The sequence below is a fragment of the Pygoscelis adeliae genome, unplaced genomic scaffold (genome assembly GCF_000699105.1).
Source record: "Pygoscelis adeliae isolate BGI_AS28 unplaced genomic scaffold, ASM69910v1 Scaffold59, whole genome shotgun sequence".
Classification (NCBI taxonomy): Eukaryota; Metazoa; Chordata; class Aves; order Sphenisciformes; family Spheniscidae; genus Pygoscelis; species Pygoscelis adeliae.
This window is the reverse complement of record NW_008825565.1, coordinates 1,427,006-1,442,447: the sequence shown is the minus strand read 5'-3', so window position 1 is coordinate 1,442,447 and position 15,442 is coordinate 1,427,006. Positions and strand designations below refer to the sequence as shown.

General features: G+C 40.1%; 1 protein-coding gene across 3 annotated transcripts in view; it reads left to right on the top strand.

Moving 5' to 3' along the window:
• LIMCH1 (LIM and calponin homology domains 1) overlaps window positions 1-15,442 on the top strand; it is a 114,652-nt gene that overhangs the window by 34,953 nt on the left and 64,257 nt on the right. For all 3 annotated transcript variants that reach the window (XM_009332439.1, XM_009332438.1, XM_009332437.1), the window contains 3 exons: window positions 5,270-5,376; window positions 8,688-8,718; window positions 11,773-11,883. In XM_009332439.1, the coding sequence (XP_009330714.1) occupies window positions 11,875-11,883 (9 nt within the window). In that variant the 5' untranslated portion in view covers window positions 5,270-5,376; window positions 8,688-8,718; window positions 11,773-11,874. Of the gene's footprint in view, window positions 1-5,269; window positions 5,377-8,687; window positions 8,719-11,772; window positions 11,884-15,442 lie in introns of those variants that run through there.

Here is a 15,442-nt window from a genome sequence, read left to right as displayed (position 1 = left end):
CCCCGGGCGTCCACCCCCGCCGCTCCGCAGGTTTATCGCGCTTTGGGAGGCGAGGGTCGGGTCAGGCTGACGGGCTGGTAAGTCCTCTTTTCCCTCCCTGGTCCCACGGTCGTGCTCCTTCTGTTTTTCTCCCACGTAGCGTTTAATTTTCATTAGGTGAGGCTGTTGTGTGCCAGAATCCTTTTGGGGCGTATGCAGCCTTGTCTCCCCTTGCTGCTCTGGTGGGGCTTGCCTTCGCTTCTGGTGCGCTGTCGTCCTTCATCTTCTGGAGGTTGAGCGTCCAAAGTTTCAAAGTGAACGCGTCCTGACTACGATCGAGTTGCTTCTGAATCTATTGATTTGGAATCTGTCACAGAAAACAACGTTTTGTGAAAGTGTAGTTTTACTGCATACACAGTAAAGTATACTGTATAAACAGTAAAACATATATGTAGTAAAACATATACAGCAAAGCATATTGGATAATTTGCTTAACATATATACGTGTGTGTGTGTGTGTGTGTATATATATATCTGAAAATATGAAAAGTTCCCAGCTTCTCTCATAAAAGTTCTTTCCTGGTGGACTTGAACTGAATATTTCACTGTTTCCTTTCCATCTGCTTGTGAATCAGTCAAGATCCATTGCTTTTATATAACTAAATTATCACCACTAATTATTTATATAAAATGGAAAAATGAGGGAATTAGGAAGAAATGTTGAGAGTAAACAAAAGGCTTTTAAAAGTCTGTATCGGAAATTGCTCAGAAAAGCAGTTTGGAAATATATATATATATACACACACATATATTTTTAGAAATCTTCCAATTTATTCTGGAACAGGGAAAATTTCAGCATTCCAGAAATGAAAAAGGCCACCTGTTTGTCTGCAGCTGTCCTGCAAAACAGCGTGGTGCTGCTGGCAACTAATAATATCTCTAACTTGCAGAAGTGCCACGCACTTGGCATTTTATTCAGCGTTCTGTGCAGACATACAGCTTGGCTTGCTTTTGTTTTCCCCGAGTTTATCTGTATATCTCATCCAGGCCATGTAGTAGCGCATCTGACAAATGATGGTTCCACAGCGATAAGCTGCAGGTCTGATTTGCAGCGTGGATACAGTGAGAATATTTTGTATACTATTGTGGCAGATGAAAGGAATGGAAGTGGGCCAAATTCAAGCTGTTTGCCATTGCATCTGATCAGCAGATCCTATGGAGAGAATTTGCCTGCTGTGAATATTTGATTCTCGCTAGCTTGAACTATCTTGTGTGTTGGCAGTGCTACTGTGTGAATTTGCGGTGGCTTTCCAGGGTGTCTGTCCTGCACAACTGCCAATTTCTGGGGCTTTTTTACAGGGTTCAGGATTTTGTGCTCCACATCATGTGTGAGGAAAATGACCTAATGCTATACAGTGAACACGTTTTCATATTTATAGCACATGGGTTATCAGTCTTTTAAAAACAGCAAAAAAGAAAAAAAAAAAAAGATGACAGGTGAGCAGCGTATTATTTCATCTTCCCTCCCCTCACCTTCATGGAGGTGTAACCCCTCTGCCTCCCGTTCTCTCTGCATTACTTGCAGGTGGTTGTCCTGGCAGAGTGGTTTCGTAGAGGTGAGTCGTGCAGGTTACACACCAGAAAGGATGAAAAGGTGATGGTGTTGAAATGCAGCTGTGAGAGAAGGAGCAGCATTACAGTCCCTTCCTTCCCATGCGTCCTTCTGACTCAGGGAGTCAGTGCCCCATGCTCCTGTTCATCCTTTCCTGCTCCTCCCCGGCCCTTCTTGCTGGCTTTGCCTGAGAGTTTGTAATGTTTTGTGCGTTGGTTAATTTTTCTGTTCTGAAATTCAGCATAGCAAAACATTTACATTAGTAACTTTTGCATTTCTAATGCTTACAATTAAATGACATTGCTTATAGTGCTGATCTAATAGTAACTGTCAGGACTCTGCTTAGGCAAGCAGAAAAGGGTTGGGGTTTAACCTATCAGTGTATCCCGTGCTTGTGTCCTCTGTCTGTCACCACACTGAAGCATTTGCCTTCTGTAAGCAGCCTATTTAGAGTTCATGTCATTTTATAGAGAAAACATAGATAAAATTTTATAGATATCTATAGATTATAGATATAAAATTTTATAGACAAAAAATAGATAAAATTTGCAAAAGAAATTTAGACTGTAATCTGTAAGCTCGCTCTTCCTCTGAGTGTACAAGGACAAAACCCAGAAGATTTTTCATTGAATAGTGGTGCGGACTGAAACCAAGCGGAGCCAGCAGGAGACAGTTGCATGTCCTCTGGGGCTGTAGGAAATGACGGGCTGACCAAGTGACCCATCCTCCGTCTACTCCAATTCTGCAACTGCAGCAAGTAACTGCTCAGAGAGAGGCAATATCTCCATTTAACGTATGGAGGGAATGGTGTGTTAGTGCCTTGTAGGGGCTGCCAGAGGGACTGAATTCTAGTCGTGTGTCTTCTGAGACCACTGTAAAAGATACTGCCCTGTTAACTGAGGCACGGCAGCTGGCCGTGCTGCGATCCTTGCCATTGCAGTGTGACCTATTTGCACGACCTATTTAAGTCTGCCAAGTTGTAAGGAGCTGGACATGCACATCAGGTGTGTGTTTTCAGTCCCTTATTTAAGGTAAGAGTGTTTTATAGATGTTGCTGCTTGTAAACACGTTTTGTTGGGTTTTTTCTTTTTTAGTTTCTTCAGCAGCAACGAAGAAGTGGCACTTCAGAATAGGCAACTAAAAAATTGTGTAGCTACAGCTAACAGCTATGGAACTATAATTTCTCTCCAAAAAAATTAAGCAAAATTCTCTGGGAACTGAAGAAGTCAAGACTTGGCCAATGGAAGGTGTAGTAATCCAGAGAGAAAGCTTTCCCGCGAGCTGGGTCTTCATGATAAGACTCCTTTCTCCTTTTAGTGGCTTAGGAGTGGTGTTCTCCTGTGTCTCAATAGAAGTAACATACAAATTTCAACCATACTGAAGCAAACCAAGAAAAGTTTAGTTTTGCACTAGTATGAGATACATTTTTGCTTGGGGATATGCAGCCTAGGCAGGTTTACCTGAATATCTGTCATTTGAAAACAATTTCTTTGTTGGCCTTTTTTTTAATCCTTTTAAACAAATTGCCATTTTTAGGACCATTGGGAAATAAAACTATGAGATTGTTAACAGAAGCAAAAACTTTCAGTGCTGACTGATTGCATCTTGTTGACATGCATGGTTATTTATGCCCATATAAGATACCAGCTTTCTGAGGAATTGTTTGGGTGATGGTGTTAGTGACTGTTGGCAAATGTTATTCTTATGATGACCATCAAAATAAAAGCACGTACAAAAACAGGCATAGGGTGGTGACACTGTTTGTTTTGGTTTTGGTTTTTTTTTTTTGAGAAGGGGGCATTTCTTCATCAACAGAAGAACTGAGTTTCCAAACTACATGGCTGCCAAATGGCTGATATTTTTGTTGCTGCTTATCATAACTTGGATGTGAACTTTTGGCATAAAGATGGGTGCAGTTATCCCCGGAGTTCCCCCTCCTTTGATTGTTTTCTAAATCTGTTAGGTTACTGTGTCATGTATATTCTGTATATTTTTGTTAGGAACTTTTTTAATATTTTTGCATTTTTATTAGATTTACACATTGGACCATCCACCATTTGGAAGTGACCAGAACTGTCCTCCATCAAAGGCTAAACACAAAAGTTATTCATATTGCAGTTGGAAAAATTATAATGCAAACAGTAAGCCAGATGGGGAGTTTTACAAGCATCTTTTCATGTCATGAATGATGCTGTCTCTCTGGGTTATGGGCTCTCTGCTCTCTTGACTGCTGTTCCTTTCCCCCTGGCTCCCCTCCAGAGCTGTTAAGTTTCAGCCAGGGAAGAAAGGGAGATTTGGACTCCTCTAAATTTCCAAGTCCGTATTTTTTTTGTGGTGTGGCCGGTGACAGCGAGCTTTGTGTGCGAGAGCGTTGGCATGCAGAGAGCTGCAGAGATTAGCATGCTGATCGCTGCGCCCCGACAGAATAAACAGGGTTGCTCTCGCCGAGCTGTGGCTGTGCCACCCAAACAAAAGCCTGGGAGCAGATGTGGGGAGAGCCCTGCTCACGAATCCTGCTCTGTCACGCAGGGTGGGCAAGAGCTGAACGCTGCCCAGGCTCCTCTGCTTCCAGTTTTTACAAAAAATTGAGGTTTGTGCCCCACGCTGTGGTCCTGCTCCTCTCTAACTCTTCCCGTGGCAGCTTTACCTCCAGTTGGAGGTTTGAGGGGCCTGGGAGAAGAATATCAAGCTGTACATTGTATCCTTAGTTGTCCACATGTGTACCATTGCAGTTGCTGATCTAGCAACATAGATATCTAAAAACTTGTTCTCTACTGACCTTCAAGATTTATCTGCATAAGAAAGGTTCACTGGTTCTATAAAAGGGGGGCAGTGTACATGCATATGGGTAAGCAAGTATAAAACATATATTAAATGTACATGCACACAGACAGATTTATTCCCCTCAGTGCAAACCCATGTGTCATCACTTGTATTTGGTTTGAAAGAGGCTTATATCAGTTTGTGCTTATTCTCTCTTAGTTACTGGTTTTTATTTTTTACACTCTGAAAAGTGTAAATCCTCCATAAAAAAGTGTTACAAAATAGGTGTTGTTTCTTCTTACAGACAGTGGTCACATAAAGTGTAGCTTCAAGCATTTTATTTGGGGAGAAGACACCTAGCTTTTTTCCCAGTGGCTTCTGGCTGGTTAAGGTTGGAGAGGCAAGACACTGGTTGTGTTAATTAGGAGTAACTGGCTTGTTTGTATCGACATGCAAAATGTTTTCTGAACAAACTGCAAGCTTAAGTGGTGGTGGGCTGTTTCATATCTACCCTTCCTGCTCCTTTCAGAAATCCAGCCTTTTCTTGTCTGCCCCGCAACATGCTGAAGCTGTGTTGGCAGCCTACAGCAGTAGATGGGGAAATTAGCAGGGCCTTTTCAGTTAAAGAAGTTGCCAACATCTGGGTTTGGAAAGAGAAAAGTCAACAAGCTTGTTGCAGTTATATATTTAAAATAAAAAAAAAAAAAAGAAAAAGTTTTGTTTCATATCTGGTTTTCAAACAAAACATTTACTGACTTCTTAAATTATGTGACTGGAAATGTCTTTGGTTCTTCATTTAACTAATGATACAACTGTTTGTGAGATGTTGCTGAGTCAGGGAGAGGTTGGTTCAGTAGGATTATTTTTTTCAATAAAGAAGAGTTAAAAGTATTTTATTTTTTTGCCTCATTTCAGGATAACATCATCTTATTCTTAAGAGGCTGCAAAGAGCTGGGACTTAAAGAATCTCAGCTTTTTGATCCTGGTGATCTGCAGGACACATCAAACAGAGTAACCATCAAGTAAGTACAACGGCAGTTTGCAATTAGCATGTTACAACCTCGGATGCGTGTGATGCAATAGTAAATATTTAAGGATGAGCAAAAAAGGCTATAGAATTGTCATTTGTATAAAGCAAATGGGAAGCTGAGGCTTGGGAAACCCTCAGCGCTGGGAAGAATACATTGTTCCCTTCAACAGGCTTTCTCTAAGGGCTGTTATTTTTCCCAGAGAGATCAACCACAGCTCTTTTAAAATACTGTTTTAGTTAAGCAATGAGATTCTGTGAGACTTAGGGGTTTTCCTGAGTCTAAATTGATGGCATTCTTTTTTGTCTGTCCAACTAATGAACTATAAAGGCTGGGGGCGGGGGGGGAATCACAGCTCTGTTATTTCAGATTAAACTGTTTTGAAGATGCATTATAGGACATTTGTAGGCCTCTCAGACTCTACAAGGTGCAGACATGAGCATGGTCTGTTTATTTTCTAACAAGAACTATAGGTTGGGATGTGATACTTGGGCTGAGGATGTCTGTGTGAACTGGAAATGCCACAGTTTAGATACTTTTTCACCAAAGCCACACACCTACTACCACACAGATTAGCACACACATATTAAGAGGTTCTCCTTCCTAATAACTAATTCATGGTTTTTGGGGGGTGAAGTGATTTTTTTTAAATTCTCCTTTTAATCAACAGCTTTTTAGTGATGGTATGTGCACATCCCTCACTGCAAAGGGTACTAGGTGCTTAGACTCCAATGCTTGTATTTTCAGCATTTCACCCCACAAAGTGATTTAAAATATAGATGTGAAACCAACACAGAAAGAATTACTGACTTGCCTAAGGTCACACAGAGCAGGCTTGAATCAAAGTCCATATAGTCATAGATTGAGGTCTTAAATAGGAACTGTTGTCCCTTTCAGGGAAAACTTTGTCATTGTGGACTAGAGGAACAGCACCAGTCAAACTGTATTTTTCTCTCGTTTATATTAATGGCAATCAAGCTCCCCACCCCCCAAAATGAAGAGCACCCCACACTTTCATAAAACTAACCAAATCTGTAATTGGTGTTACTTAGAAGTTTTCCTGAAATTTTTGGGTCTATCATGTGTACTATTAAAAAGTTATTGCTCTACAGACAAGCAAATACTGCTGAGTTGATTGAATGGCCTTGTTTCATTTGGCCAAAAAGATCACTAACGAAATCCTGGTCAGACATACCCATTTTACAAAAGTATATGGAAACAATTTACTAAATTTCAGCAGCATTCTATTTTTTTTTCCCTTCTGGCAGTGGAAGCTGGGCAAGTTTTCATGGTGTACAAGCACTGTCTGGGAAAATTCAAAGGTTCTGAAAATCAAATTGGCCACTTTCCTTGTTTTAAGGAACGGTCTCCCACTTTTTGCTCCCTTCCAAGTTTCTGGCTGTAATATGAGGTTCTTCTCGCCTGTACATACCAGTGAGAGGGGGATATGTAACGTATTTCTTCTAAATCTGGTAGTATTGCAATGAAAGAGGTTCTTCACGACATCCTGTAAAATCATGACAATGAGTGGCTGAGGAGAGTCGCAAAACAATCTCTAATCTCCATATAAAACCAGAGAGAAAGGGTCTTTCTGATAAGAAGCCTTGATCTTTTGGGGTTGAGGATGGTGGAGTACCTCGGAGGAGGCAGGTTGAGAGGCTGGGACTAGCATGGAGCTCCAAGGAGAGCTGTCCAGCACGTAAGCGAGTTAAACCAGGAGTAATAAACTCTGCGGAGCTGGCTTGGCCCTCCGCTGAATATGATGCTAGATAGATGTGAAATGTCTCACTGGCATGGATTTTTTTCCCCGTCAACTCTTTAGAGAAAGCAGCTGTGGAAATGAGCCAAAGGTTTTCTTAGCACTGTCCAAGTTCATGCTGAGTAACTGAGTTGAGGTGTACAAGCCAAGTCCATGACTGTTGTAGAGAAATATGTTCAAGACTGTCTTCTAGCTAGTTCCCAAAGCATGAAGGTGATTTCCACCACCACCACCACCTTTGAAGACTTTTGGGTTATTTTTAAACATGGTAAAAGTGGTATTTGTTCTGTGGTAAAGGATGAATATGACATTATTGCACATGATTAAGATAATGACATTTTTAACCAATTTTTTTCATATAGATGTTAATGGAAGTATGCATTAGGTCTATTTTTTTTGGAACATTCAGCTTATAAAAGTTATGAGCTAGTGCTGTAAAGAATTTCTTCTTGACTTGTTAAGCAAGACTCTTTTCCACTGCTATTTTATAAAGAAAAAAATAGGACTGTTTTATTTTTCTTAGTATGTGGGTAATGGTGGATAAAATTTTGGCTTAAAAAAGATGTTATCAAAAATACTTCGGTTTAGTATTGCCTATATTTAGGCTTTTGCTGTTCTCGCAGATTTAAGTACATTTCTTTTTGTTTTTATCGGGTAACCTTTAATGCTGGTGTGGACTTACTGTTATAGTAGAAGGCAATTCCATTATAAATAATCAGGAGACAATCTATACTAAATCTGAAGTGCTCTTATTTATTTTTCAGCACCTAAATGTAACACACATTTCCTCCATTCTTTTTTTTAATGGCTTCTTTGCTGAATTTTGAAGTGGTGTTTATGTTTGTGCAAACTTTGTGTTTTGTTGTTTCTAACATAAAACTTCCACCCTTTGAAGGTTGGTGAAATTGAGAAGGATGCCAATGTTCAGTCTGAGTGCTCGAGTATACATTCAAAAAATAAATGTTTTCCACAGCAGGTTCTGTTGCAAGTGGCAGGATCTTTGTTGCTTTACCCATCTACTTTGTTCTTTGTGATGCTTGTTTTCACAGAAGCACCTGCTCCATTTCCTTAATGTTTGGTGATGATTTCCTCAGTCTCCTATGCATATCCAGTTGCTTCCAGAATCTGTACGGGTTGCATGATTTATCACAGAGCAGAATCTGACTGTTGGATTACTGCAGAACGCATTTTAGCAGTGAGGACTTCGGTCTTCTTTTTTGAAGAAATCAGCATTACTGTTTAAAGGAAATATTTTTGGCACTGCCCTACTTTACTGTGGGACCATTATAAACACATTTTCTTTTTGTACTTCCAGAATTCTAATTTAATGATTGAAGTAATGGTGACAAAATACTCCCACGTTATGAATAAATGAATGTGTGAACTACATCTTCTTAGCTTTCATGTGTTTTCAGCCAGCAGAAGCATTCTGCAGGCTTTTGTTAGGGAAAATGTGATCTGCTGCATACATGCTCTTGGAAGGTGTGTCTGCTTTCTGATTATTTTTTTTTTTTTTTCCTTTTTGTGTGTGTGTGTGTGCGACCAGGAACATTGACTGTAGTAGGAAGCTGAAAAATGTAAGTACATGACTTAGAGTGGTTTCTTTTGTCTGGTTAATCCTGTATTTGGCCTGCGCAAGAATTATGTCAGTAAAAACTTAGTACAGATGAGTATCACTGAAAAGTTCTTCTGAACCTAACCAGGTTCTACTGCAAACTTTGGTAGAGCTGCTTATGGCAAAGCAGCCTTATGATAAAAATACAATGGAGAATGTTTGCCTCTGCTTAATTAAGGGATAAAGAATGGATCTCTGTGCTGTCCATCATGGTTTTCACTGGGAATGGTCTGACTCACCCATGAAGCTACGCTTTGGTAGCCTTTCATGAATATATAGGCATAAAGTAAATTTGCACAAAGTATTTAAAATGAAGCAGAACGATCATTAGATCTGGGTGCAAATCTTTGCTGTCAAATTTGCTAGCTTTCTCGTTGTTCTTCCAAATAAATGCGTGTTTTCTCAGAAAGGCTAATTCCACTTAACTTTAATTTCTTGTTGATTTAAACTAATAGCAATGATATGGATCCTGTAACTGTTAAGTAGAAAAGAAAATGGCTGAACTTTGCTGGTCTCAGAGTTTGTTGTTATCCTAAAGCCTAGCAAGTTAGCTGTCCTTAGTCAGCTGTAAACTGCTATAAATTCATTTTATATTTAGCTCACATCCCTGTAAACTGCTAGGAAATGCCAAGACCTTTTCCTAATAACTTTGCAACCCAGTAATCGTGACTGCAGGTAAAAAAAAAAAAAAAACCAAGACCATACACACACACACCCCCCCGTCCCCAATTACTTCATCCTGTCTTTGCCATCAGCATTAGAGTAATACTTTCTGCATCCAGCACACAAAGTTGCAGGGGAGGAGTTCAGCTTTGGCATTTTAGCACCTTTGTGGACACTGGCTAAATATCTTTGTACAGATGTATTGCTTTAAAGGCAAAGTTTCAAAAGTATCCTCCACAATGTGCTTGTAGGCAATATATGCTTTCCAGGTGCATGATCCTGCAACCTCGGTTGGCAGCCAGTCAGAATTGCTTGCAAATGTAACATTATTGGGGGGGGAAGTAGCTAAAGAAGGAAGAAGAGAGAAAGTGATCAAACGCTAGCAGAAATAAATAAAAATACCACAACCTTCATCAGAGAACTGAATGGCAAAATGAATTGGACAGTTTCCTTGTTGCTAGGAATACTATATTTGCAAGTGTTTTCACTTAACTTGAGAACATGTACTGTAAGAATTTTTTACATAAATTTGTTGAGTAGTGCTGGTTGAAGGAAAACAGCTCAGATAAAGGTTGTTTCAAGACAAAAAAAAATCAGTATTGGCAAAACCACCTCCTTTCCCTCGGCACAGTAGTATCAATTTGGATGTAATTTTAAAAACAAGGGGAAAATTTCTGAACTTTATTAAAATGTTATTCAGTTATTTCATGGCACGTATATTATTTACAAACTAAAGCGAAATATAAACTATATTTATATATAAAATATGATATATTTTACATTATGCACCACAGTTGGTTTTAAACAGGGGATCTGTGTGACACATGCTGTATCCTTTTCTGGCAGGACCTTAGCTGGAGTGCTGTGTGTGATTTTGGACATCACACTTAAATGAAAAATAGGGATGTTAGAGAAAGTTGATGAGAAAAGACTAATCGGAAGTCTAGCATATGTGACTGAGGAGGAGGCACTGAAGGAATCTGGGTGCATGTTTTAGGGCAGAAGAGTCTGACAGAGATGTCTGTCCCTAACGCTCCCTCGGGATTTCTCCTAGTTCTGTTTTTTTTAGTTCGCTATGTAGTATGAATTATATGGCCCTGTCCCATCAAAACATAAAATACTCTATTTCCATTTATTTAACTTTTTTGAGACAGTTAATTGACAGGCAACTATTATTTATTATTGGTTGCACATCTTTTCTGCATCAAAATATTTCCTGTTTGTTCTGCAGTTAAATACTTTGCAATGTCATGGAATATGCAGAAATAACGAGCATTAAATGAGAAAAAGCCCTAAGTTCTGAGGTGGTGGTTTGGCATTTTTAACCTGTGCAAAACACTGAACTGAATTGCCTTTGATGATCAGTTTCCAGTCCAAATTGCTGCTGCACAGGTACCATTAAAGACATTGCTTTAGGTGGAGACATATGTGGGTGCAGAGAAAGACTGTTTGCTTTCCCTGCATAATATAAATATCAGCGTTTTTGGAGGTGTTGAATTTGACCATCCTGAGCATCTTAATTTCTCCTTCCCTAAAACAAGCGCAGCACCAGCAGTCTCAGATCAGATTTCTTTGCTACCTAAAGGAGTGAGAGGGTATAAAAACATTTGCAAGAGCAATTCTTGGCTTTTTTTCTGCGCTAGTTTTGAAGTGACTTTTGAGTTATGGAGAGACATCAAGTCAGAACTTGAATGAAACCACTAACTCTGTCCGCTTTAGTCTGGTAGAAACAACCAGATGCTCATGGCTTTTGATTAATCTTGGGCTAAGCATTTCTTAAGCTAGCAGAAGCCTGGAAGTAAATGTTCCCATGTCATCTGGTTAATTACATTAAAATGATTAAAAATGGAACTACCTTTTCTGTCCTTGAAATAGGCAGGCAGATGTTTCAGATGTTTTATTTATTCCATTAGTCTTAAAGGTTTTAATTAATGACCACTAGTATTAGTAGTCTTTAGGGATTTTTTTTTTTCTTATTGGATTTACAAACAGATATATTTATAAGTGTGTCTTCTAGACAGTTTCAAATATCTTGCCTAGATTTTCTATTCAGATTTATTTTTGCTGTTTATTTTACAGGCAGACATGACAGTTTGATATTTTTTTTTTTTTTTAATAAAAATACCAGGAAGATAATGTGTTAAGTTACATATTCTGTAGGACTGTTTAAATTTTCGTAGTTGCCCGATGTATTTATGGTTAGCCACTGACAGACACTTCCCTTTCAATTCTGATTTATAACAAAATCTTGTGCTGCTGTGCAGTTTAGAATAAATGAGAGATGCTGAAGGGAAGTAAATTTAGCTAAGTGACTGTGTAGATGGCTTCAATTAATTCTTATTAACTTCTGCAGGTATTAGTCACCATTTATTGGCTAGGGAAAGCGGCAAACAGCTGCACGTCATATAGTGGATCAACCCTGAACCTGAAGGAGTTTGAAGGTTTGCTGGCACAAATGAGAAAGGTATCTTTTTGTTATGTTTTGGGAATGGAAATTTCATTTGAATTATTACTCCCATAAATAACCTGTTTGTTGCTAAAAATGAGAGAAGTAGGGGGCTGGAGTACAAATTACTTAGTAAACCCCTACCTCCTTTGAAAATGTTTCTGACTCTACCAAGCCATGAACACAACTTTCTTTGGCAGCCAGCTTTGTGGTGGTATCAGTGATGCAGCACGTGATGTCAAACAGGGCTTTAGAATTGTCACGTGGCTCTGTCATCTTCATTTCCATAGGTTTTGGTTTGAATTATTTTCATTTGTGACACAGAGTTTCAGCTAGAAGAGCTGAGACTCAAAAGTAAGGTGGCAGGACTCTCAGGAGCAGAGATTTTTCTTCTTTAAAACATTCAGTCTCATGGGCAGCTCTTTTGTTTTTAAGTTGCAACATAAAGCATGAAACCAAAGTATCTAAAGAAAGCTGAAGGGTAGAAGGAAGAGATTATGTTTCACCAAGGGTATAGTTATGATGAATCTGTGTTTTGCCAAGCTCTAAATTCTGGCTGAAATCATATTTGTTGGTTTATGATGAGCTGAACTCTGTTGGAAAGGAAAAGTTGTGATCGCTGTAGGGTGGTTTGGGGACTTTTGGTTGAGCGCTCCAGCATGCCCTGAACCTCAACATGAGACACTTAACCTCAGTAATGGTTAGCGTTGATATCCAAGCATGCATTTACTGGGGATGGAAGGGGCAAGGAGCAGACATGTAAGAAGATGGCAGCACCCGGTGCTAGCATTGCATGTGTTGGACATACTGCTCATGAAAGGCCATGCAGATATGTTCTCCAGCCCACAGAGAGCTTCGTGCCTGCTGCTCCCTCCCCATCATGTGTAACGGCCAAGTGACCACAGGCAGTAGGGTTTGGGGACCATACGAGACTCTTTGCTCTTTACTCTCCTTGAGCTCTGTGCTACTGCATCTGCACCAGCTGCAGCTCTTCATTCTGGGATCTCAGAGGGCCAGCACCAGATTGCTACTAGAGAGGAAGAAAGACTTGGCTGACTGATAGCAGTTCCTACACCCTAGTGTGAGCAGAGAGCCTTAACTAGACGGGTAAAATCCCTGTTTGTGAGCCCAGTTCCTGTGAACAAGCAGGTGGAAACAGAGGGGAAGAGAGAACATCCTGCTTCTCTGTAGAGGTTTGTTTTTGTCTTCATTTGAAATGACCTGCGCTAATTGCTTGGGACTTTGCCACTGTGATGGCAAAGTGATATCACTGAGTGGTATGAGTGAGACCAAGCAATAAAAAAACTGAAGTTAATACTTGTGTTGTTTCCAAATAGAAGATGCAGGGAAGGAGCAGTCCCCGCTCCAAAGAGTCTGAAAGGTGAAACAAAGACGGACAAGGGAGCTAAGGCAGAAAGATTGCCAAAGTGCAGCTTGCTATAATGTTAGTGCCGCATGGTATCATGGTTTATTTTTTAATGTTTAGTCTTGCAGCATGAGGCTCCTCTTTCTCCAGGTGATGTTTACCCATCAAACTATAATCATCAGAGCATTTTGAAGGTCCTGTCTTGAGCGCTTTTGTGGGATGAAGTAGGCTGGGGCCAAAAGGCAGTGTTCTCCGGGGAGCTGATGATCGTGGAGCGCCTGGCTGGGCAGTGCAGGGCGCTGCAAGTCGAGGACAAAAGCAAGAGGCTGGGACTTGATTCATTGCAGATGTTGGAGCTGGGAGAAGAGTAGATATCTCATAAAAGCTGAAAGCTATACATTCCATTAATGTAAAAACAGAGCACTTTGCAGTCCTGAAAGGTCTTGTTTAGGTGGTACTGTTAGGAGGGCCGCTGGTGTCTTATGTTAAGGTCACCTCCCTGCTCCTGTACCCCCTGCAGTATTTCCCACTGGCAATTGTGGGCTTGCCTGTTAGTGAATTTGAAGAGGATTTGGTTGTAAAATAGAACATGTTAATCATGCTGTGCAACACTCTGATGTTCTTTATAGCTGAGGTTGAGTGATGAAAAGACACTTTATCACATTCTCTACTGGCATTTTTTTCCACTGAATTTAATAATTAAATCAACCATAAATTCAGTGTGGTTTAGTTTTTTTTGTTACAAATCCTCTCTGCCCTCCTTTTTTTATAAGCAGATCAAAAGACGGCTCAGATGTAAGTTGTCTCAGACCCATCTTTTTCTACTTCTCATACTGAAAGGGCTATTCATTTCTAATTTTATTCATGCTACTCTGTTTTTAATTTCATTAACTATTTGGATACACATTCTTCTTTACTTTTAAACTAGAAATACCCAATGACAAAACATCCATGGCTTTATGATTATATTTAGTGGGTGGAACTTCCTGGAGAAATGTATCTTATATTTGGCAATCACACTTTTACTACCACTCGGTGACATACTGTGTTTTTAATTAGATAATATGAAAGACTAATGTGCTGTTGTGTGTCATGTTACGGTGTTATAGGTCCTGCAGATAACCGTTTTCTTTTTCCCATTGATAACATTTGGGAGATGGCGTTTGCCCAGAGCAGGACAAGTACCCGTCTGTGAGGCGGCATCGGGCTGGGAGAGTAGCTTTGCCAAGGGGAAGACTGTAAAGAACATGTTTACAAAAGTCTAGGATCCCATCCTGGTGCCTGCCTCCTAATTCCTGGTGAGCGGCATGCAAAATTAACATCAACAGGCCTTTGAAAGTAGGGTCTGCAGAACTCATTAGTTCACAATTGGACTGTTTTCAAACGCTGGGAGATAGTGAATGCAGGATGGGGCTTTTTGCCTGAGTTTAAGTCCCTGGAGCTGCTGAGCAGTTCAGTGTCATTCAAATACAGTAATTTAGGAAAATGGAAGTGTGCCTGAGGATTGAGAATAGCTGACTGGTATGAAGGGATGAGGGGATTTAGGGAATTTGGATTTTTAAAAAGATTTTTGGATCATGTCACAAACCGGATTTTGATAGGATTTTTAGATTTGTATTTGGATGTGTGTAACTCATGCAGGTTTCAGGGAGACAGATATTTGTTGTCTAGTGTTTCTGTCAGTATTTTAGTTCACTAAGGAGGACTGGGGAAGGAAATTACATAGGATCCAATTACTACTTTGTTAGATTAATTTTATTTGTTTTTAGAAAATAATTTCACTTCAGTTTGCAGTGAGGTTACTTATTGACATTACCACAGCTTAGCTTGGCCTTAGGGAACCTTTGCCACTGCCCTTAATGTGGTATTTTGGTGGCGTAATAGTGAGTGGCACTAATTAAGCCTTCTTCCTGAAAAGTCTGCAGGATGTTGGGTCTGATCTCTCCGTCTCGCTTTGAGCCTCCCTCTTTTCCAGCGCGGAAGCTTTGGTGTGTTACTGCCGGGCTCTCCTCCCTCCATCGCTTCTACAGCAAACCCGCTTTCTTGTGGAGGTGGCCTGCCATAGCATACTGTGATGTTCTTGATTGATGATCTCATTGGCGATAGTAGCAACGGGTAAAAGCTTAGCAGTCAAGGACAGGGGGAGCTGTGCTCAACGTAGCCATTGTGCTCCAGCTAGTGGTAAGCAGGGGGTGCTTCTTAATTAGGAAT